A 23,594-nucleotide genomic window follows, 5' to 3' on the forward strand; every position below is an offset into this window, starting at 1 on the left:
AGTAGGCATGTTCACGAAACTTTCCTAAGATTTGTCTTAGAACTATTCCTAAGATATGACTTAGGGAGAAAGTTAGGAACATCCTACGATCATCTTACAACATATCATAAGATGTAGCTCAATGGTAACTTAGGAACATCTTAAGTTAGGACATCCCAACTTTAAAAAACACTTGTTTCTTACAACATTTATTAAATATAAAATTTTGAAGAATTTATAGCTTACCATATTGTATAACATTAAAAAACAAAATCCATTTACATGTACATGACCTCTATATTTTACTATTTGCATTTTTGAAAATTATGAAATATTTAATACCGCTTGTGAATGGTATTGAAACAAATAATATATAACTTAGATTTATAGTTTAAAAAATCTTAATCTCTCAGTGATCTACCTTGATGATGATTTTGATATCACCTATTATAAAAGTCTGTGACATTTTTTGATAAATAAGCTGATTCAGAATTAAAAATAATAAAAATGTATGCTGTAGGACACGTAAAATGTATTCAAAGAGAGAAATAACTATTTTGGAACTCCAAGTAGTTTAAATAATGACAACTGTTCTAAATATTGCATTTACTCCCAGTAAATTCAAAATTTAGAACATGTCAATAGATTCATTGTCTTGTCATAGCACGAAGTACCAGAAGATCGGAGGAAAGTGTTCAGGGTGGGGGGTTGGGGGGTGGCTCCTTGTTATTTTCCAAAGATAGTTTATTCACTTGCCCTACCATGAACAAATACTGTATTTATAAATATTTCAAAACAAGAGGCCCACAGGCCTTATAGGTCACCTGAGTATTGTGTAACAACTTTCAAAGAATTAAATTTTGGTTCGTGTTTTAAACCAGAGACCATGAAATTCATAATTCACAATTTTCAAAGAGGCAACATTGCTTATCATAATTATAAACTTAGCATGCTTACTCTATTTACTTAATACCCAGAGGTAGACCCTTGTAACAAAGAGAAAATGCACTTCCACTTTATAACCAGTTGTGCACCTCACCCCAAAGGAACTACTGACCCTGGGGCAACGTATTTCAAAATTTTGTAAATTTTATCATAAAATGGTTGATTAATACCAAAGGGCAGATTTCAAAGCATAAATTTATTTTCAAACTATGTAACCCCCCCCCCACCCACTGACCCTGGGGTTCATAAAAAATAACTATTTTGCTAGATGCACCTTTCTTCATCAAAAATATACATACTTGGATCATTGGCATAAAACCCAGGAGCAAAGGAAAAGATTTTCAAAGAATTAATGCATTTTCACTATATAATCAATAGAGCCCCGCCCTAACACCAGAACCCTTGACCCTGGGGCCATAAAATTCACAATTTTGAAGAGGCACTCTTGCTCAACATAACTAAATACTTAATTAAATTATCTAATTCCCAGAAGCAGAGAAGAAGATTTTCAAAGAATTAATGCATTTTCTCTATATGATCAATAGAGTCCCGCCCTAACACCAGAACCCCTGACCCTGGGGCCATAAAATTCAGAATTTTGGAAGAGGCAATCTTGCTCATCATAACTATGTACTTAGTAAGTTTATGTAATACCCAGGAGCAGAGAAGATTTTCAAAGAAATAATGCATTTTCACTATATAATCTATATAGCCCCACCCTAGCACTAGAACCCCTGACCCTGGGGTCATGAATTTCACAATTTTGGTAGAGGACTCAATGCTCATTACATTCATGCCAACAGTTTGCCTGATTGATATCCAGGAGTAAAGAAGAAGATTTTTAAAGATTGCAATAATTTTAGTGGTTTTGGCCCCACCCCTCAGGCCCGGGGGGGGGGGGGGGCGGGACCATAAAATTCACAATTTATGTTCCCCTTTACCCATAGATGCTGTATACCAAATTTGGTTGAAAATGATTTCAATGGTTTCAGAGGAGAAACTGAAAATGTTCAAATGTTAACACACGACGCACGACAGACGACAACGGACGAAGACGGATAGCAATAGGTCACAAAAAGAGGAACACAAATACTAAGTAGATCATGCAAGTCCCTATGCCCAGTTTTAAATATATGGCTTACATATTGATTTTATTTTTGAAAAGTCACTTGCCCACGGACAAGAAGTTGATAAAATTTCACTTGCCCATCCCTAAAATTCAATAGCCCCGGGCGTCGGCAATGGGATTTGTCATCCCCTGTTGGAGGTCATGATTTGAACAAACTTGAATTTACACTACCCGAGGATCCTTCCACACGAGTTTCATCTTTCCTGGCCGAGTGGTTCTTGTGAAGAAGATTTTTGAAAGATGCCATTAAATTTTTTACTAAATCATAATAATCTTCCCTTGGAAGAGGGCCTGGCTCTTCCTTTGAACTAACTTGAATCCCCTTTACCCAAGGATACTTTGTGGCAAGTTTGATTGAAATTGACCCAGTGGTTCTTTAGAAGAAGATGAAAATGTGAAAAGTTCACAGCGCCAATGACAATGATGCCTTCAGCTCAATTGAGCTAAAAATTAATCATAATATTTTCGTTCATTAAGGTATCAAAGAAAACTTGGATGGAAAAATTTTTCATCAATAAGCTACCTTCAAATCCTGATGCACATACACAACTGTAGTCTTGGTGTGCATCAATACAGGTTGATCCATTTTTGCACGGCATTTCCTTACATTCATCCACACTGTGCTGACAACTAGAACCTTCAAAGCCAAGATCACAAGAACACTTTCCAATCAGTGGGTTACAGGTTCCATTGATACATACAGTGTTGTTACATAGATCCATCTTTTCACATTGACCATTTCCTGTGTTATAAAAAGAAAAGAATAGAGTTTACATGTTTATACATGTATGAAATTCAGTATTGTATTACATTTGCCAGTTAAGTGGAATATATGAAATACTGCTATAACAAAAGGCTCATTGACCCCAACACTCACCTGAGTCACTTGGGCCCTTTTGTTCTCCAACAGATTTCCCTCATATATACATGTGTATTATTTTGTAGTAATGCCCAATTTACTATAAGGGTCCATGATTTGAATAAAATTTGAATTTACACTACTAGAGAATGCTTCATAATAAACTGGACTAATCATGGCTTTGCTGTTCTTCAGAGAAGTGTTTTTAAAATCTCTCCCCATAAAATCCTATCTAAACTTATGAAAACCTATCGTGGCCCAACTCTATCCCTGGGTTCAGGATATCAACACACTTCAATGTATACAACCGGAGGATACTTCGACGCTTGAAATATGATTCATGATTCTTGACTGATCTTGGGGAGTTTAAAACTTTTTTTTCCCTTTAAATTCCTATGTTAACTTGCCTATTGATTGCTTATTGAAGCTCCACCCTACCATGATAGGGGGCATGATTTAAACAAACTTGAATCAATCTACAATATCAAATGTTGCTTCCATAGTAATATGACTAATTGATATCATGGCTTTGCTGTGCCAGGATTCCCTAGTGTAGCCCCAGCTACATGTATATATAGACAGTCACAATGGTATAAAAATTCACAATTTGCACTGCTTCAGAAAGCTTTGCACCAACTTTGGTTAAAAATGTCCCTGTGATTAACAAAAGGCACAGAGGCCACATCGCTCACTTGAGCAACTGGTTAGATAAAAGCAAAAATCAGTTCAATATTGAAAAGTTTAAATATAAAAGTGGGTTCAGGGGAGAGGGGGGGGGGTATTTGAACAAACTTAATCTATACTTCCTACGGATGCTTTTAAATTATTATGATAACATAACAGCTTTGCTGTTTATAAGATGAAAATTTTGATTGATATAACCTTTATATTCCTTTGTATAACTATGACCCACTTGGGATGTAGGGGGCTCTGGATAGAAGTGGAACCTTTGTTACCTGTCAACTGCACCTTATACTTGTCACTGGTCTTCATCCATCTCCTAATGGCTCCTAGCAACACATCCTGGTAAACGGCCTCAGTCGGCGGGCGAAACCATGTGAGGGGGTGATGTTAACATGGCATCAATGGGCGTACAAACTTCTGTTAAGAAGTCACCGGCCAGAGCAGAAGGGCTCACGTGTTCATCATCAAAGTGTGCCACTATGAAAACGTGGAACTCGGTTGTGGTCAGGAAACTCGGAGTGAAGTCCCGTAGGCGGTCTCTTGTGCACATGTGGCAAGACTCTGGCAACTTCTGCATCTGGATTCATCTCTAGCAGTCTTGACAATGTCTTGCCACTAGGTCAAGGTGAATTCAGACGAGAGAGTTAGGTCGGTGGTGTGTGACCCTACTTCACAAAGTTTCAGCGCAAGTCATATCTCATCTCTTAACACCCCCAAAGTCCTGTGACGATTGGCAAATGACGAAAACAGCAGGTGTGGATACACTGGAAGCTCCAGTTGTGACCCTACACACAGGCGGCTCAAGACACTGGTCATCAGCTCTTTGATCGAACAGCAGAGGCTCCCGGCAACATCTTGAGTGACTGAGCAGCCCTCTCATGGAATGCACTGCTCACCCTATAACCTGGGGAAGGGGCTAGAAAAGGTGCCCTAAACATTGCCTGTCTCAACCTACCTGGGCCAGTTTACCATGACTGGCAGGGATCCCCATCATGCAGTCGAAATGCAAGAAATGCAAAAAAGACCAAACATACATCGATTACAGTTAGAGCATGGAATGTTGGAACATTGTTGGGCAAATGTGACTCAAACAGACCAGAAAGAAGAACAGCTCTCATGGCAAAGGAGTATCCAGATACAATGTTGACATTGCCGCTCTGAGTGAAACTAGTCTTGCTGAAGAAGGGCAACTGAAGGAACCAAAAGCCGGATACACATTCTTTTGGAGTGGGCATGGGAAAGATGAACGCCGTGAGGCAGTAGTTGGCTCTGCCATTAAAAACGATCTAATAGGCAAGCTGACTAGTCTATCCAAAGGGAAAAATGATCGCCTAATGACGCTTGCTCTGAAATTGAAGGGCAAGAGAAGTGCCGTAATTGTCAGTTGCTATGCATCAACCATGACAAATCCTGATGATATCAAGGACAAGTTCTACGAGGACCTTGACAGTATCATATCCTCCATACCTTGACAAGACAACTTGTGGTTCTTTGGGACTTCAATGCCAGGGTTGGATCAGATGCAAAATCCTGGGGTGGCATCATTGGAAAGCATGGCGTAGGTTCATGCAACAGCGATGGCCTGCTCCTCCTAAGATTGTGTGCCCAGCACAGCTCAGTATCAAAAATACACTCTACAAAATGCCAACAAGAAACAAACCACCTGGATGCATCCTCCTTAAAACACTGGCACCTCATTGACTATGCAATTGTTAAAACAAGAGACAAAAATGATGTGCGAGTAACAAAGTTGATGTACACACTAGGTCCTAAAATGCATGAACATCAGGAATGGTTTGATGAAAACAAGGCCATTGTCAAACTGCTTGAAGAAAAGAACAGCCTCTTAAAGCAAAATCTTTCGAACAAGACCCCAGCCAATACAGCTGCTCTTCACCAAATGAAGCGGAGTGTGCAGACCGAACTAAGGCATATGAAAGACAGATGGCTTAGCCAAAAGGCCGAAGAAATTCAAGTTTATGCTGACACCCACAACTCCAAATGCTTTTATCAAGCCATAAGAATGCTGTACGGATCTCAGTCTGCTGGTACATCACCACTGCTCTCAGCTAATGGAACCAAACTCAACACTGACAAGCCTGGTATTCTTGACAGGTGGGCAGAGCATTTCAATTCGGTCCTAAACAGGCCATCTTCAATCAACAACGATGCCGTAAATCGTCTACCTCAGATCCCAATCGACACTGCACTTGACGACCCTCCATCTGCCACAGAGACTATGGAAGCAATAAAGCAAATCTCAACAGGCAAAGCTCCCGGAGCCAACGCTATTTCAGCCAAGATTTATAAATCTGCCGGACCACTGTTGATTCAGAAATTGACCAAACTTTTCCAGTCAATGTGGGAAAATGAAACCCCACCACAGGACCTAAAAGATACCTTGATAGTCCACCTCTACAAGCGTAAAGGCAACATAAATTCCTCTGATAACCACAGAGGAATCTCACTCCTATTCATTGCTGAAAAGATTCTTGCACGTATAATTCTGAACAGACTTCTTCGCCATCTTAAAAATGGGCTACTACCGGAGAGTCAGTGTGGGTTCCGTTCAGGCCGGGAACAGTTGACATGATCTTTGCTGCCAAACAACTGCAGGAAAAATGCCAGGAACAGAATAGCAGCCTCTACACAACGTTCGATGACCACACAAAAGCTTTTGATACCATCAACAGAACAGGTTAATGGTTGATAATGGAGAAATTTTGGTGTCCACCAAGATTCATCAACATGGTGCGTCAATTTCATGATGGCATGCAGGCCCACGTTCTTTTTGATGGCAACCAATCTGCTCCTTTTGAGGTCACAAATGGTGTCAAGCAAGGCTGTGTTCTTGCACCTACGTTGTTCAGCTTGATGTTCACAGCTATGCTAACAGATGCTTTCTCAGAAAATGATCCAGGCGTTGACATCAGATACCTTACGGATGGGTGAGTCTTCAATCTGCAACGTCTGAGAGCGAAGACCAAGGTGCATATTGAAAGGCTGAGGGACTTTTTGTTTGCAGACGATTGCGCCCTAAATGCATCAACAGAGGCTGACATGCAAACAAGTCTGAACAGGTTTTCGGATGCTTGTGACAACTTTGTATTGACAATAAGCACTAAGAAAACTGAAGTTATGTTCCAACCTGCACCAAACAGCTCTTACACTGAGCCACTGAACATCTCCTGCAAATCTGAGCGCCTCAACCCTGTGGAAAAGTTTACATATCTTGGTTGCACACTATCCAGAAACGTCCACATTGACAATAAAGTAAACTCATGTATAGCTAGAGCAAGCTCTTCCTTTGGTCGCCTAAACAAAGTAGTATTGGGCCAACGAGGCATTACCACAACAACAAAGCTTAGTGAGTACAGGGCTGTTGTACTGACAACTTTACTTTATGCATGTGAGACCAGGAAACTAAACCATTTCCACACAGTTTGTCTCTGTAAAATATTGGGCATCAAATGGCAAGGCAAGATTCCGGACACAGAGGTTCCAAATCAGGCAAATATATACAGTATCGATACCATGCTATGCTCAAGTCAACTACGTTGGGCTGGACATGTTCGTAGAATGGACGACTCACGCATCTCGAAGAAGCTTCTATACGGTGAGTTAGTAAATGGTACATGTTCCAGAGGTGGTCAGAAAAAACGATACAAAGATTCCCCTAAAGTGTCCATTGAAGCTGTTCCATATAGAACCAACAAAATGGGAAAATCTAGCACTTGATGGCAGTGCCTGGTGCTCAAGCATGATTATGGGGGCAAACCAGTACCAGGAAAAGATGAAGAACCTGGCAGAACAGAAACACACAAAGTGTAAAGAGAGATCAGCCTCTGTTGACACTCCACTTGGACCTTCATGCCCAGTTTGTGAAAGGAAGTTCCATGTGAAGATTGGTCTCACCAGCCATCTTAGCAATCACAATCAAACTTAGGAACAGACGAGATTTTATTATTGTCTTCTTCGACAACGAAGGACGAACTATCATGACCCGCCATAATGTCTCCTCTAATCTCCTAATTGGTCATAATTTAAAGAAAGTTCAAAATTTGCATTACCTTTTTGATGTTTTTATCTTGATGATCTATCATAGCTTTGTTGTTCTTGTGAAGAATTTTAACAATTTCTCCTATATCATTATTCCTACATAAAACCTTGATCACCCATTGTGGCCCCAATCTACCCCTGGGGTCATGATTTGAACAAACTTGAATCTACACTACCCATGGATACTTCCACATGAGTTTCATCTTTTCTGGTACAGTGGTTCTTGAGAAGATTTATAAAGATTTTCCCTATGTATTCCTATGTTTAACTTTGATACCCCATTGTGGCCCCACCCCATCCCTTGGGGTCATGACTTAAACAAACTTGAATCTACACCACCTGAGGATGCTTCCACATTTTCATCTTTCCTGTACCAGTGGCTCTTGAGTAGATTTTTAAAAGATGACATTAATTTTTCACTAATTCATAATTATCTCCCCTTGGAAGGGGGCGTGGCCCTTCATTTGAAGAAACTTGAATTCCCTTAACCCAAGGATTATTTGTGGGCAAGTTTGGTTGAAATTGGCCCAGTGGTTCTTGAGAAGATGAAAATTTGAAAAGTTTACGACGACAACGACGATGATGACAACAACGACAACAGACAAATTTTGATCAGAAAAGCTCACTTGAGCCTTTGGCTCAGGTGAGCTAGATGTGAAAAGATTACAGACAGAGGGACAGACAAGTGGATGCTGAATATGGTTGATCAGAAAAGCTTCCTTGAGCTTTCAATCCAGATGACCTAAAAATGTATGGCCTAGGTGTATACGAGGGGTGATCAAAAAGTTCGCGAACTATCTCTATATTTACAAAACCACAATTCAGATCAGAATGAAATTTGACACACATAAAGTCATGCACATGGTTTATAAATAGTATATGTAATGGAACGTTTTTTCCAGTGTTTGTGACGTCACAATGTGAAAATGACGTCATAAGGTAGATCACTTGTGACAAAAAAATGGTTGACTCAGTCGTATTCGAGAAACGAACGGCTGTAAAGTTAAACGAATATCTTGGAAATTCCTTTGTAAAATTTTATAATAATTTGTAAATGGTTTATGAAGACAAAAGACTTGCCAGAAGTTTTGTCGTTAATTGGATTGATTGTTTAATTGAAGGAAGGGAGATGGTTAAAATTGATGTTTGTTCTGTTGCCCAGTGAAAGCAAACTCTGAGAGAGACGTGTCCATTTTTAAGCAGTTTGATATGAAAGATCGTCAACTTACAGTTAGAGACCTTGAAGAATATCTTTACAATAATATTATCATCTAATCCCTAAAATATCGTTTACATTAGACTTTAAACATATCAGATATGATAAAGTGAAGGCACCCATATTTTATCCACATGAAAAAAAAACGACGGTCAAAAGACAGATGACTTGGGTTTTGATGGTCACCATGCTCATTCTGCAAAAGGATATCATTATCCACCCATACTATTGCGGAGATTGGGCCATTTCTGACAAATGGACTGTTTAAATTGGAAAAAATAATCTACATGGTAAGAAATATAAGAGTCGGAAAAAATTTTACGCTTCCGTGACAGAACGCTAAGGAGCATGTCACGTGACCGCCTATATCACGCGATCCGCGCATTGGAAAAATTGTTGCAGATGCGTATTAAAATCAGAGAGGACTACTTTGAAACATTTTCAACACCGAAACCCTGTATCATTTCTTTTTTTAAAAGTTATTCAATTAGTTCGCGAACGTTTTGATCATCCCTAGTATGTGAAAGATTTTTAGCACATACTGAATGAAACAGTTGTCGACTATCTTCAACACATGGCAGCATTTGAACCAGGGTATAATTCCACTAGATTTAAATATATCACTTCACATGCTTTACCTCAATTATGTATAGAATATGACATATTACCTAACTGGTATGAGTAATCACAGAAACATTTGGGTGACAGTTTTGTGTAGTCATTCACACAGCCACCATTAGGACAAGGTGATCCACTACAAAAATCTTTGGTGACCTGGCAATGTCTGTCACTGAAGCCTGACGTACAATCACACGTGTAGCTATCAACTCCATCTCTACATGTACTGTTATACAAACACCCATCTGTATTGACTGCACAATCGTCTGAAAATATAGCAGTGAAGCATATAATTGAAATAGTGGCCATCTCAAAGGGCCCAGCTTTCAGCAATGAACATGAAATTAAATGTAAGGTAGCTAAAGAGTAGGGGTGGATATACCAGAGAAATTATATTGCAATATATTGAATATTTGATGGATATTGCAATATATTGCATTGTTGTCAATTTCACGTAAAGTTTGCACAGTCTAGACGAACTCCCAAAACGGCGTGAACTCCAACGAAGAAGTTTTTGGCTCCGTCATGCTTTGCGGCATAATGGGGTCCAATGTAAACAAACGATGGATTTTCGTTCGTTTTCTCCACAAATACAACCAATTAATGGCCGATTTAGTAAACTGTGACTGGATTTTAATTTTTGTTGAATAAATAATTGCACTTATTAAATTATTTAGTGGTTATTGACTTATTTATCGCTTTTTATTCTTGCATAATAAAGATTTTGGATATACAACATCGGATTCAATACAGTCGGTAAGAATTAGTTATTTAATTTACTGTCTCCTTGATTTAAATTTTTGCCATTCCAACTATAAAGATGCTTAAATTTTACTTCCAAGACACTTAGACTGTATTTATTTTATTAAAAAAACGCACAATTTTCGCGGCGGAACAGAGATACTAACAGGTTCGTTTTGAGAAGACTTTTACCGTATTTTTAAAAGGGTGATTTTTAAAGTTCTCAAATTGATAGATTATAGTTCTAAAAATGTTTTCATGATAATATACTGTCGCCTGCCATAAATGAGTTTGCAAAATGGCCAACTAAGTAATTTTGTATGCAGTAAATCTAAAAAAAAAAAACGTTTTTACAAATTAACTACGACATACCGGTATACGATTTCCGGCATAAAAACTCATATGACTTCATCATTTTTTAAATTGCAAATAAAATTGAATTATTCCCCTTTGCTAAACAATTATGGTCTGCTTAGCAACATGGCGCCTCATGGCGCCTCATGGCAAAGAGTTGATAACACAGCAAAAATAAATAATTCTACATATGTCTAACGAGGGTTATTCAAACTACAAAATACAGGATGTAATAGCTAGGAATATATGCAAGAACAATCCAAAAACTTCTGAAACATGTGCGTGAACGAGGAAGTGTTGAAAATTTGCCACGAAGTGGAAGGAGAAGAAAAACGACGGTGCGCGATGACAGGTGGCTCAAGCAAAATGTGAAAAGAAAAGAAGGCAGGCGCTATAAAGACATTACAGGTAGATTTAATGCAAGAACTGGGTATTGTGTGTCCTTCAGTACTGTAAAAAGACGACTAAATGAAGAAGGGTACAAACGTTGCGTTGTTTCATAGAAAACAACAGCTTCTCAGACGAATCATGAAAAAAGAAGTCAATTTTGCAGGCAAAAACTACACTGGACAGTGCGATCATTTTTAGTGATGAAATGAAGTGTTAGGAAATAACAATAAAGTACATGTTTGGAGAAAAGCAGATGAAAGATTAAGACCAGAGTGCCTTGGTTTGCGTGGTGATAGGGAGACAACATGTCGAGCATCCGTCATGTTCTGAGGCTGTATTTCGTTTCATGGAGTTAGAACATTGAAAGTTGTAGATGGAAACATGAACAGTGAAAAGTATATATGAAGTTTTGGACAAGTGTCTTTGGCCCATGGTTGCTAGGCATTTTACAAATCGCCGCTGGGATTTTCAAGAGGATAACACTCCGTGTCATGTGTCTGCCACATCAAATGAATGGAAGCAGAATAATAATATCGTAACACTTCCCTGGCCCCCACAGAGCCCAGACCTTAACATTATTGAAAATGTATGGAAAGTGTTAAAATTACGTGTGCAGGTAGGAGATTTTAATTTTTTATTGAAAAAAATTACAATCCAAAATTTTACATATCGAAAGATATGCTCTGGACAAGGATTTTTCATATAATTCTGCTATGACTATAACCTTAGACCTAAAAAATGGTTCAAAATCACTTCATACCCTTTACCCAACGGCACTCTGTGAGTGAAGTATGAGCCAGATTGGACCAAGAAGTGAAAAAATATGCTCCGGACAAAAATTTGAACAGAGAGGCTATTTTTGACCTTGACCCTTGACCTAATTTTTTGATTTCATCATGTGATCAATCAAGTGACTCGCTTGATAATTTGCATAAACACCTTAGGCGTTTATGCATAATATTATCACGCAAGCCAATCGATTGATCATCGATCTTCTTGAAATAAAAAAAAGCTTACAATTATTCCTTATATTATTTACATGCTCTTGGTCTTGGAGCTGCTATCCATAATATTGGTGTTTTGTTTTGATTTTTGAATGAAAGTTCATATATAAATAATTGATATTTGGTTGAGATTGGTCAAATCAGAACATAACAGTTCATTACCTAAACCTTAACCTTTTTGATTCTACCCTAAAAGTGTTGGAATTAAGCACAAGAAAATGTTTCCTACCACATCTAAGATCAGAAATAGATCCTTTACTATATGCAGTACTTACTTATATTAACAGAGCAATTCACTCCTGTAAAGCCTGGTTTACAGATACATTGTCTCCTGACAGCGCCCCATGATCGACATTCAGCCCCATTTTTACATGGATCAGGACTACACAGATTCTGCACCAAATCACATCTACAAAATAATACAAGAAACATTGCAAAATGAATCCCATCAGCACTGAGAGAGGGAGGGGAGAGAGTGTCTTTACAATCAACTTATGACATGTACTATATGATAATCACAGGACCACAGTTTCTGGGGAGGTGACTAGTTATTACAGATTAAAGAACTAGACATACTTTTGTGAAACACTGATGCCTCCATATGACAGCTTTTGGTGAAGATTGAATTTTCTCACATGCATGTCAAACTCTAAGGTCAAGGCCAAGAGGTCAACTAGAAATACGTCCATAGGACATGAATGCCCTTCCAAGGGTATATATTTAGTAATGCAACATGAAAAATTGTGTATTTAGTGTATGAAGTGTGTTGAAAATATCTTAAATAGTTTCTTTAAAATTGAAAATGCGATCTCCAAAATTAGATATAGATGATGAATTCTCACCAATTTATGCATAAGTGCATAAGCGTACACAAGATGAGATATGTTTGCAAAACACTTATGCCCCCTCCCAATAAAAATTAGAATTTTTCCCAATATCCAATGGCATAACTCTGTCCCAGATTGCTTGATTGTACCAAAAACATAACTTGACCAAAACATTCATATGATAAATCTGTATACATACTAAATTTTATTTTAGTATGTGCAACCTCTGTGAAAAAAATAAACGGACACTGCAAATAATTGGAATTTTTCAAAGTCCAAGGGGCATAACTCTGTCAAAAATGGTTCAATTGTACTCAAAACTGAGCTTGATCTAGATACTCTTTTGATAAATCTGTATATATCAAATTTTATTTCAATATGTGCAAAAGCTGCAGAGGCAATGAACAGAAACTGAAAATAATTGAAATCATTCTAAGTCCAAAGGCATAACTCTGTTAAAAATGGCTCAACCTTACCCAAAAACAGAACTTGACCTAGATGTTCTTAAGATAAATTTGTATGCCATTTACATGTATTTAAATGTAAAACTTGAATTTCCATATTGCGGCCCCGCCCTTCCCCCGGGGATCATGGTTTGTATAATTTAAAATGTACACTAACCTATGATGCTTCCACATAAGTTTCAGCTTTTCTGGCCCATTAGTTCTTGAGAACAAGATTTTAAAAGATTTTTCCCATATATTTCAATGTAAATCTTGGATTTCCCAATGCGACCCCGCCCTATCCCCAGGGGGTCATGGTTTGTACAATTTAAAATCTTTGATGTTTCCACATAAGTTTCAGCTTTTCTGGCCAAATGGTTCTTGAGAAAAAGAATTTTCCTATATACTTCAATGTAAAACTTGGATTTCCTATCGTGGCCCCGTCCTATCCCCAAGGGTCATGATTTGAACAATTTAGAATCTACACTACCCCATGATGCTGCCACATAAGTTCCAGCGTTTTGGGCCCAGGAGTTCTTGAGAACAAGATTTAAAAAAAAAATTCCTATGTAATTCAATGTTAAACTTGGATTTCCAATTGTGGCCCCGCAAAGCCCTGGTTGGGGCCTAGGAAAGCAAAGCCCCTAGAAGCTCCTGGATTTTATGAAATTTTTCAGTCATTTTCCCGCAAAAGAAATCATGTACGCTACATCTAATTTCTCCAGCATATACGTAGCTAAGTTATTGCATCCATGGACACTTCATGAGGAAGAGAACGACAATTTAATCAAATTATTAGAGTAATTTACAGATATTTTGGTATCTTCTTTTATTTCAAACTTTCAGTAAAGACGTGTAATGAAATATTATTTGCCAAAAAATAAAATAAAACACTTTATTTTATACTCTATTTATAGTCCCTATATAATCTATAAAAGAGCAAACAGTTCATAACACTACATATTCACCGGAGGATCAGTGCACCTGCAACGGCATTGTGACATCACAATCAACATTGTTAACAACATTGTAAACAATTTTTGCAACGACCGAAGCCAGCTGCGTATCTGCATGAGCAAGAAAAATGGAAGACAAACCTATTGCAGGGTTATTTTTTAAACATTTGGACGTCTTACACATAGCAAAACTCGAAAAGGAAAACACAGAGGCTCCACGTCGGTCAATATTGATATTTTTCTGGTGAATAACAAACCATATTAAACACCAAAAGAGTCCATAACTGTATAATATTCAAATCAAATATTAAGATAGCATACTGAAAGCATCAATAATGAAATGGGGGGTGGGGCCTTTTGTTTATTTTTATATTCTGATAGCTTAAACAAGGTGAGAATGCTTAAATAATAATTCTATAAATTGGTATAATCAGTAAAAGAAGATATTCATACATTATCTATATTATTATTTACTTATTTCAGCGTATTTTCAATTTTAACATTGTTTGTTTAATTGAAAATCTTGTGTACTAGTCAAAGACCCTTATAGTAACTTTTCTTTAGATTAGTGTCACTTAGATCACTTTTCTTCATCAAATATATGTCTAGATAATCAGGATTACAAGGATTAAGAGTAGAAAATTTTGGTTCAACATTATTATCTTTCTCCAGAATATTGAAAGATGTTTTTGGAATTGATTTTGTAAAAGACTTTACATTTGATTGTACATGCTGAACAAAATTTGAATCGGATCAATAGAAGATGCAAAATAATTTGAAATACGGATCTTGCTGAATGCTAATTAAAATTTACTTCTCCGGATAAATTTCTTTCTTTCTTTTTTTTTGAAAATAAAGCGTTCACACTTGTGTTCTTGCTTATTAGCAGCTAGGAACCTGAATATTCCCAACACCAAAGGCACTAATATATTACAATTATTCCCACTAGTTCACATAAAGTATTTTACCTAATTACTCTAAATGTCGTCTTTTTTCAATTAAATCTAGATTAGTAAAAGCCATTCACAACTTTAACCAAGCACATTTCAGCAAACAAGGATGCACAACATTTTCTAGATTTCTTACAGATATGTATATCTTCATATAGAATCTCATAATATCATTAACAGTTTGTTGTGGACTTACTTAGGCTGGGAGTACTCCCCAACAATAGGGCACAAACAGACAGGGTCCTTTCCAGCTCTGTCTTGACACATTCCATGTGAACTACACGTGTCTGGTGTACACTCATCTTCTAAGTCTGTCTCACACTGGTTACCACCATACACTATGTATTTATGAATAAATTGAAATACTTAGTTTAAGTAGAATAATTAACTAATTTTTTTGTCTATTTTACTGCAATCAAGCTTCATTACTTCTGTACATGAGCAAATCACTCATAATATCTGAGGCCTCTGATTACTGAAATACTTTTTAATAACTGACACATGTATATATATATATATATATATATATATATATATATATATATATATATATATATATATATATATATATATATATATATATATATATATATATATATATATATATATATATATATATATATATATATATATATATATATATCATTTATTCAAAGCTCTCTGATTGACTCTAATTTGATCACATGATTAAGTATGTATCAGTATATAGACTTGAGTTACTATTTATAGAATCTAATGTGCATATCGACTTGATGTTTCTTAAAAGGGAGATGATTTTATGTAAAACCAAAAAAGTACTGATTTCACAATTAAAGCTAATACAGTGTGTGACATGATGTTTCGGATAATATTGCATTAAATACATGTATTTTTAAAAAAATGTTTTGTTACAGTAAATAGAGAGGTTAAGCAGATGACCGTGTACATCTACGTGTATGTGTAGCTAGGGAAATCCCCTAATTTAATGCGATTTACGTTATCAGTTTTGCATACTGCGTAATTCTACAAGTTGTACACAATGTGTAGATTCGCAAGTACACGTATGTGAGAACTTGTAGCTTCTTAGACTCAAGTATGTGTACATGGTCAAATGCTTAACCCCTCTATTGGTGAGATGTAACAATGCCTTGAATTAGGATCTGGCTGCATTACATTAAAACATATTAGATACAATGTATGTTGGTCAAAAATTGATACAAAACATAATCAAATAAATGTAGTTTTTTAAATAAGTAAATCATCTAAATTACTCCATCACTGGTCTGCAGATGCATCAACTGACAAAGTTTGATGATTCTTCGCCAGTTAGGACTGAAAATATTTCAATATAGCTATAAAATACCATAAGTAAGTCACCGTAGGTGACCTGCTTTTGATTGAATTTTTCTGAGGACTCATGATGCATAATTGACAAAGATTGATGATTCCATGCCAATAAGTACTTCAGATATTCAAAAGTAGGTCACTGTGACCTACTTTTTGGTAGACATTCTCCAAAACCCAAAGGTGCAACAACTGACAAAGTTTGATGATTCAAAGCCAATAAGTACCTGAGATACTTAAATATAGCCATAAAATATCTGAAGTAGGTCACCGTGACCTACTTTTTGGTCATCATTCTCCAAAAACCCAAGATTCAACTGACCAAGTTCGATGATTGGAAAACCCAATATGCATTAGCTGACAAAGTATGATGATTCTATAAGCCAATAAGTACCTGAGATACTTAAATATAGCCATAAAATATCTGAAGTAGGTCACCGTGACCTACTTTTTGGTCATCATTCTCCAAAAACCCAAGATTCAACTGACCAAGTTCGATGATTGGAAAACCCAATATGCATTAGCTGACAAAGTATGATGATTCTATAAGCCAATAAGTACGTAAGATACTAAAATATAACCATAAAATGTCGAAAGTAGGTCAGCATGGCCTATATTTTGGTTGACGTATCCGAAGACCCAAGAAGCATCAACTGACAAAGTTTGAAAATTCTAAGCCACTAAGTACCTGGGTATTCAAAAATAGGTCACGGTGACCTACTTTTTGGTTGACATTCTCAGAAAACCCAAGATCCTCAACTGACGAAGTTTGATGATTCTAAGCTAATAAGTACCTGAGATACTTAAATATAGCCATAAAATGTCAAAAGTAGGTCACCATGTCCTACTTTCTAGTCGTCATTCTTCGGAAATCAAAGAAGCATCAACTGACAAAGTTTGCTGATCCTAAGCCAATAAGTACCTAGGATACTAAAAAATATAAATTTTAAAATTTTTTTAATAAAATTTATAAGATTTAAAATTTATAAAATATTTTTAAAAATATATAAATATAAAGTAATATACATAAATTTGTCAAAAGTAGGTCACCGGGACCTTCATTTTAATTGACATTTTCCACAGACCCAAGATGCATCAACTGACAATTTGAAAACAAATGCCTGCAAAATTACAAAAGTAGGTCAACGTGACGTACTTTTCAATAAATATATTTTGAGTCCCCAAGATGCATTAACTTACAAAATTTGATGTTTCTAAAACTCTCAGGATAATGGGATTAAATATTTTTCAAAAGATTAGCCATCAAACTTAAAAAGTAGGTCAGAATGACCTACTTTTAAGTTTACATTGTTTGAAGACCCAAGATGCATCAACTGACAAAGTTTGATGATCACATGACTTAAAGTGTCCAAAGTATGCCTAAAAATCAATTTGAAAACAAATGCCCGCAAAATTACAAAAGTAGGTCACCGCGACGTACTTTTGATTTAACATGATGTGAAGTCCTAAGCTGCATTAACATACAAGATTTGATGATCCTAATCTTAATAATATGCAAAATATAAACGTTTTTATTAAGTGTAAATTTAGGTCAACTTTGAAGTGACCTTGAGACAATGCCCTTTGCCCCAGGGTAATTCTCCGTGCAAATTTTAATCTTCAACATATCTTGATGTTTGTATGTAAGTTTGCTGAAAATCTGCCTGGTGGTTATGGAGAAGAAGACTTTTTTATGAACCAATACTTTTAATTTTGTTTTCCTGATTATCTCCCCTTGTTTCAGGGTCCAAACCCTAGTTTTACAATAATTGGTAGCCCTTGGGCCAAGGATACCCTGCGACAAATTTGACACTGATTGGCCAAGGGGTTCTTGAGTTATGGCCCATATTCTAAATAGTTTACCACACCGCACAAATGGCCATAGCATTAGCTCTTTGAGCCTTTGGCTCAGAAAAGCTAAAAATTAAAGCCCCACCCTAACACAAGAAGCCCTGACCCAGGGGCAATGAAATTCACAAATCTCAAAGAGGCATCCTTCCTCCTCATAAATATGTACATAGATCATTAGTTTAATACCCAGGTGCAAAAAAAGAAGATTTTAAAAGAATTTATGCATTTTCACTATATAATCAATAGAGCCACGCCCTAACACCAGAACCCCCAACCCAAAGGCCATGAAATTCATAATTTATTAGGAAGAAGCAGCCTTATTCAACATACATGTAACTATGTACTTGGCTAGTTTATTTAATACTCATGAGCAGAGAAGAAGATTTTCAAAGAAATAATTCATTTTCACTATATAATCTTTAAAGCCCAGCCCTGCAACTAGAACCCCTGACCCTGGGGCCGTGAAATTCATAATTTTGGAAGAGGTTACCTTATTCAACATAACTATACACTTGGTTAGTATATTTAATTCCCACGAATAGAGGAGAATTTCAAAGAATTTGTGCATTTTCACTATATAATCTTTATACCGCAGCCCTGCCACTAGAACCCCTCCTGACCCGGGGGGCATAAAATTCACAATTCTGGAAGAGGCAGCCTTATTCAACATAACCATGCACTTGGTTAGTTTATTTAATGCCCATGAACAGAGAAGAAGAATTTCAAAGAATTTATGCATTCTCACTATAATATAATCTAGCTAGCCCAACCTTAAGCACTACAACCCCTGACCCTGGGGCCATGAAATTTACAATTTTGAAAGAAGCGGTCATTTTCAACTTAATTAAGCACTTGGTTAGTTTATTTTATGCCCAGAAGCAGAAAAGGAGAATTTCAAAGAAATTATGCATTCTCACTATAATATAATCTATATAGCCCCACCTTAAGCACTACAACCCCTGACCCTGGGGCCATGAAATTCACAATCTTGGAAGAAGCAGTCATTTTCAACTTAACTTTGTACTTTTTTAGTTTATTTTATGCCCAGGAGCAGAAAAGAAGAATTTCAAACAATTAATGCACTTTCACTATATAAATTATTTAGCCCCACCCTAGTACTAGAACCCCTGACCCTGGGGCTATGAATTTCAAAATTTTGGTAGAGGACTCAATGTTGATTCTAATCATACCAACAGTTTGACTGCTTGATGTCCAGGAGTAAAGAAGAAGATTTTTAAAGATTGCATTAATTGTAGTGGTTTAGGCCCCACCCCCAGCCCCCAGGGGAGGCAGGCACCATGAAATTCACAATTTGTGTTCCCCTTCACCCATAGATGCTACATTCCAAAATTGGTGGAAATTGGTTCAGTGGTTTCAGACATGAAGCTGAAAATGTTCAAATGTTAAAGCGCGATGAACCAAGCACAACGAATTCAGCACGATGATGGATGAAAACAGATAGCAATAGGTCACCTGAGTTTACTCAGGTGACCTAAAAATATTTTCCGATATATTTCAATGTAAAACTTGGATTCCCTATTGTGGGCCTGCCCTACCCCCAGGGGTCCCTATTTGAAGAGATTAGAATTTGCACAACCCCAGGATGCTTTCACATAAGTTTTACCTTTTCTGGACCAGTAATTCTTGAGAAGAAGATTTTTCTTATATATTTCAATTAAAAATTTGGATTCCCTATTGTGGCCCCGCCCCACCCCCGGGGGTCATGATTTGAAGAACTTAGAATCTACCCTACCTCAGTATGATTCCATATAAGTTTAAGCTTTTCTGGTCCAGTGGTTCTTTAGAAGATTCTTTAATTACCCTACCTTTTTTGTCTTTTCTTGATTATCTCCCCTTGTTTGGGGACTTGGCCCTTTATTCATATAAAGAGCATGAAGAAAATGGCCCTGTACTTATATCAATTAATAAACTATCACCCTCTTTCCCATTTCATATATTAAAATGAAGTAGACACTTGGTGCTTTCATTTTCTATAACAAAATTTCGTTTTGAGAATCCGCACATTGGAAAGCAGGCTTTGAGAAATTGCAATGTTCTTGAACTTTGCAGAAAATACGGTTATTTGACTACCTTCAGCAAAGAATTAAAATATGAGCACACCCCACGATCCAAAAAATAAAACATGTTTTTTGATCTTCAGAAACAGAGCTTTCATGATGTATGTGCATATTTTGGATCAAAGGTTGTGCTCTATATGAAATATTGAAAAAATGCTTCAACTTTAGGTCATTTTCAAAGGAATTTACAGGATACGAGGAAAATGACGCATTTTATGACGTCGTAATGCATTGACTAGATGTAAAATTACGTCACAATTAATAGATACGTGGTCACCAACACTCCAAGTGATAGATACTGCATTTGCAACCTAAACTGAGCAGTTCTGATTTTGCAGAAATTCTCAGGGCCAAATAAGGCCGAACGTGGCTCTTGCTCTTTAACTCCCTTTTCCCCAAGGATACTTTGTACCAAGTTTGGTTAAAATTTGTCTGATGATTCTTGAGAAAAAGTTGAAAATGTGAAAAGTTTTCAGACGGACAAAATGATCAGAAAAGCTAATTTGAGCCTTCGGCTCAGGTGAGCTACAAAGACTTGTACAAAATCCAAATAATTTTTGCAAAAAATTAAAGTTTAATATTTCCCTATTTATTTCAACAGCGGAAATAGTCTAATGGTTAAAGTGGTCGCCCTTCAGTCCAAGGGTTGTGGGTGTGAAACCTCTTAGGAATATTGCTTTTAAAAAAAAAATATTTATTTTCTTTCTTTTATATTATTTTTGATAAATTAACTAATGTTTGAACTAGATATCTATGATTTCTGAGAATAAATAATTATAAATAATTTTTACCAATAAATTTAACCTTATTGACTGCGTAACTGTGACTTAATGGTTGCTTAATGGAGTCTGAACACTATAACACCTACAAGTCAGTGTGGCTTAATGGTGACTTATTGAATGTCTAGAAGCTACTATTAGGCACCTTTTAGCTACCACTAAGCCACCATTAGCTACATTTAAGCAACCATTAATGACTTAGAGATGGCTTAATTGAAACCTGGTGGCATATTTATTACCTAGAAGTAGCTTAAAGGCACTGAATAGTGTTTTAAAAACAACCATTAAGTCGTCTTTAAGGACCTATAAGCTACCATTAATCCAAGCTTAAAGGATGTGTTTCATGTTGTGGTGCTCAGTATTACTGAAATCAGACCAGAATTGTAAGAGGCATTTTAAAAAAATTCTCAGAAATTTCCATTTTTTAAGAAATCATGGCAACACTGTTCACAAAGTAATATTGAAATCGAACAAAACTAAATGAGTAGCATTTTGAAAAATTGTTTAGAGACGGAAGGATGACATACACCTTAGTATCGCATAAGATCTTCTGATCTCTGACCCACAGAGTTTAAAACTGTATGTCACTTACAATATTCATAAAGACAGGACTTGAAGAAGTACTGAGAGGTACTGCCATAAGGTAGGGTAGGAGCATCTTGTTTAACAATGAAGCAGTTATTTTTGGTATGATACATGGCTTTGCATTGTACATCTTCAAGACATTTTTCTTTACATGAATCCAGAGACATTTCTCCATGATATTCGCTTTTATCATCATCAACAACAAGATTTCCAGGTATATTCTGCATGGTGCAATTTGCATCTACAAAACAAATAAAACAGCATTCATCATAAAGTTAAACAGATGTGTTTGTGAAAGACTATGTCCCTATATGGTAGCTAATGATGAGGTTTGAAGTTTCTAAGATGCAAGTCGAACTCCAAATGTCAAGGTCAAAACTGTTAGTATCCAAAGGAGGCCTTGTCACACAGAATACACCTGTGAAATATGAAAGACCAAGTGCTAACTGTTCAAAAGTTATGGCCAAGGTTAAAGTTTTTTTTTTAAAAAGTGGTTTAAACTCTAAGGTCAAGGTCCAAAGGTCGAAAATATCTATACCTACTGAAGCAAGAGTATTTGTATTTAAAAATCATGAATCTACACTACCTAAGGATGCTTCCATATAAATATGACTGATCATGGCTTTGTTGTGTTTGTAAGATTTTTTAGGATTGTTCCTCTATATTCCTATGTAAAACTTTGATTTTCTATTGTGGGCCCCAACCTCCCTCAAGGGGTCATGATTTGAACAAACTTGAATCCATCTGAAGATGCTTCCATATAAATATGACTAATCATGTCTTTGCTGTTCTTGCGATGATGTTCTTTTCAAATTAAAAGACTTTTTATATATACAGTTAAACTCATTTTGTAAGAACACAGTTATTGCGAAATCATGGATAGAGCGAAGTAATATTGGATCCCCAGCTTTATAAATTCAACGAATTCCTTATACGAATATAATGAATTCGGATATAGCGAAGTAATTTCTTTGGTCCATCGATTTCGTTATAATGGAGTTTTACTATAATTCTATGTAAAAACTTTGATCATCCCTTGTGGCCCTGCCCTATCCCCAGAGGTCATAATTTGAACAAATTTGAATCAACACTTCTACCTGAGAATGCTTTCCTATGAATATGACCAATCATGGCTTTGCTGTTCTTGAACAGAATTTTAAAGATTTTATCTATACATGTATATTTGATATCCATTGTGGCTCTACCCTACCCCAGGGAGTCATGATTTGAACAAAGAATCAGAGGCCGTAAGCATATATGAGCTGCCCAATATTTTTAAAACATTTTTATACCAGTGCTATCGTTAAGATGGTTTATTTTTCATATAACGAGATGTCCAGTTTGATGTATATAGCAATAAAATTTTCAACATTTGATTTGTAGTTGAGTTATCACTATGTGAAGTTGTGTGATTTTTCCGGAATTGAGAAATGTCCATCAAATATTCCAAACAAGATTTAGATATGGTCGCACGAAAACAACACAGTAAAAATTTAATAGATTGTTTAAAATGGCACAATAAATTATTTCCAATAATATCATTCTGTTGTTTGCATGCGGCCACCATGAAAAATATATAAAACGATGTTTTTCGAGGCGCGATTTTGATCGCTTCCGGTTTCGGTTTTTATATTCAAATGACAGCAGACAGCAGCAGACGTAAACAAAGTTGGATGTCTGACTCAGTCAAAAACAGACAATGTCACGAATGTGACAGTAGATTTATCTAACCATTTAGCAGGTAGGGATGAATTGAAAATCAGAGTAATTTTCATTTTGCATGCACTATTTATATGCATTGCTCAAAATTAAATCCCCTCCCAA

The 23,594-nt window shown here is 36.3% G+C and overlaps 1 protein-coding gene across 1 annotated transcript in view; it reads right to left on the reverse strand.

Moving 5' to 3' along the window:
• Positions 1–23,594, reverse strand: part of LOC134231244 (uncharacterized) — a gene marked incomplete at its 3' end in the record, with an annotated part of 423,563 nt that overhangs the window by 158,650 nt on the left and 241,319 nt on the right. Inside the window, 5 exon segments of the mRNA XM_062713186.1 lie at positions 2,577–2,795; positions 9,540–9,755; positions 12,254–12,387; positions 15,351–15,492; positions 21,778–22,011. Coding sequence (XP_062569170.1) covers positions 2,577–2,795; positions 9,540–9,755; positions 12,254–12,387; positions 15,351–15,492; positions 21,778–22,011 — 945 coding nt within the window.

The sequence above is a fragment of the Saccostrea cucullata genome, unplaced genomic scaffold (assembly GCF_032062105.1).
Source record: "Saccostrea cucullata isolate Sc308-1 unplaced genomic scaffold, CSIRO_AGI_Scuc_v1 ctg238, whole genome shotgun sequence".
In the NCBI taxonomy this organism is placed as follows: Eukaryota; Metazoa; Mollusca; class Bivalvia; order Ostreida; family Ostreidae; genus Saccostrea; species Saccostrea cuccullata.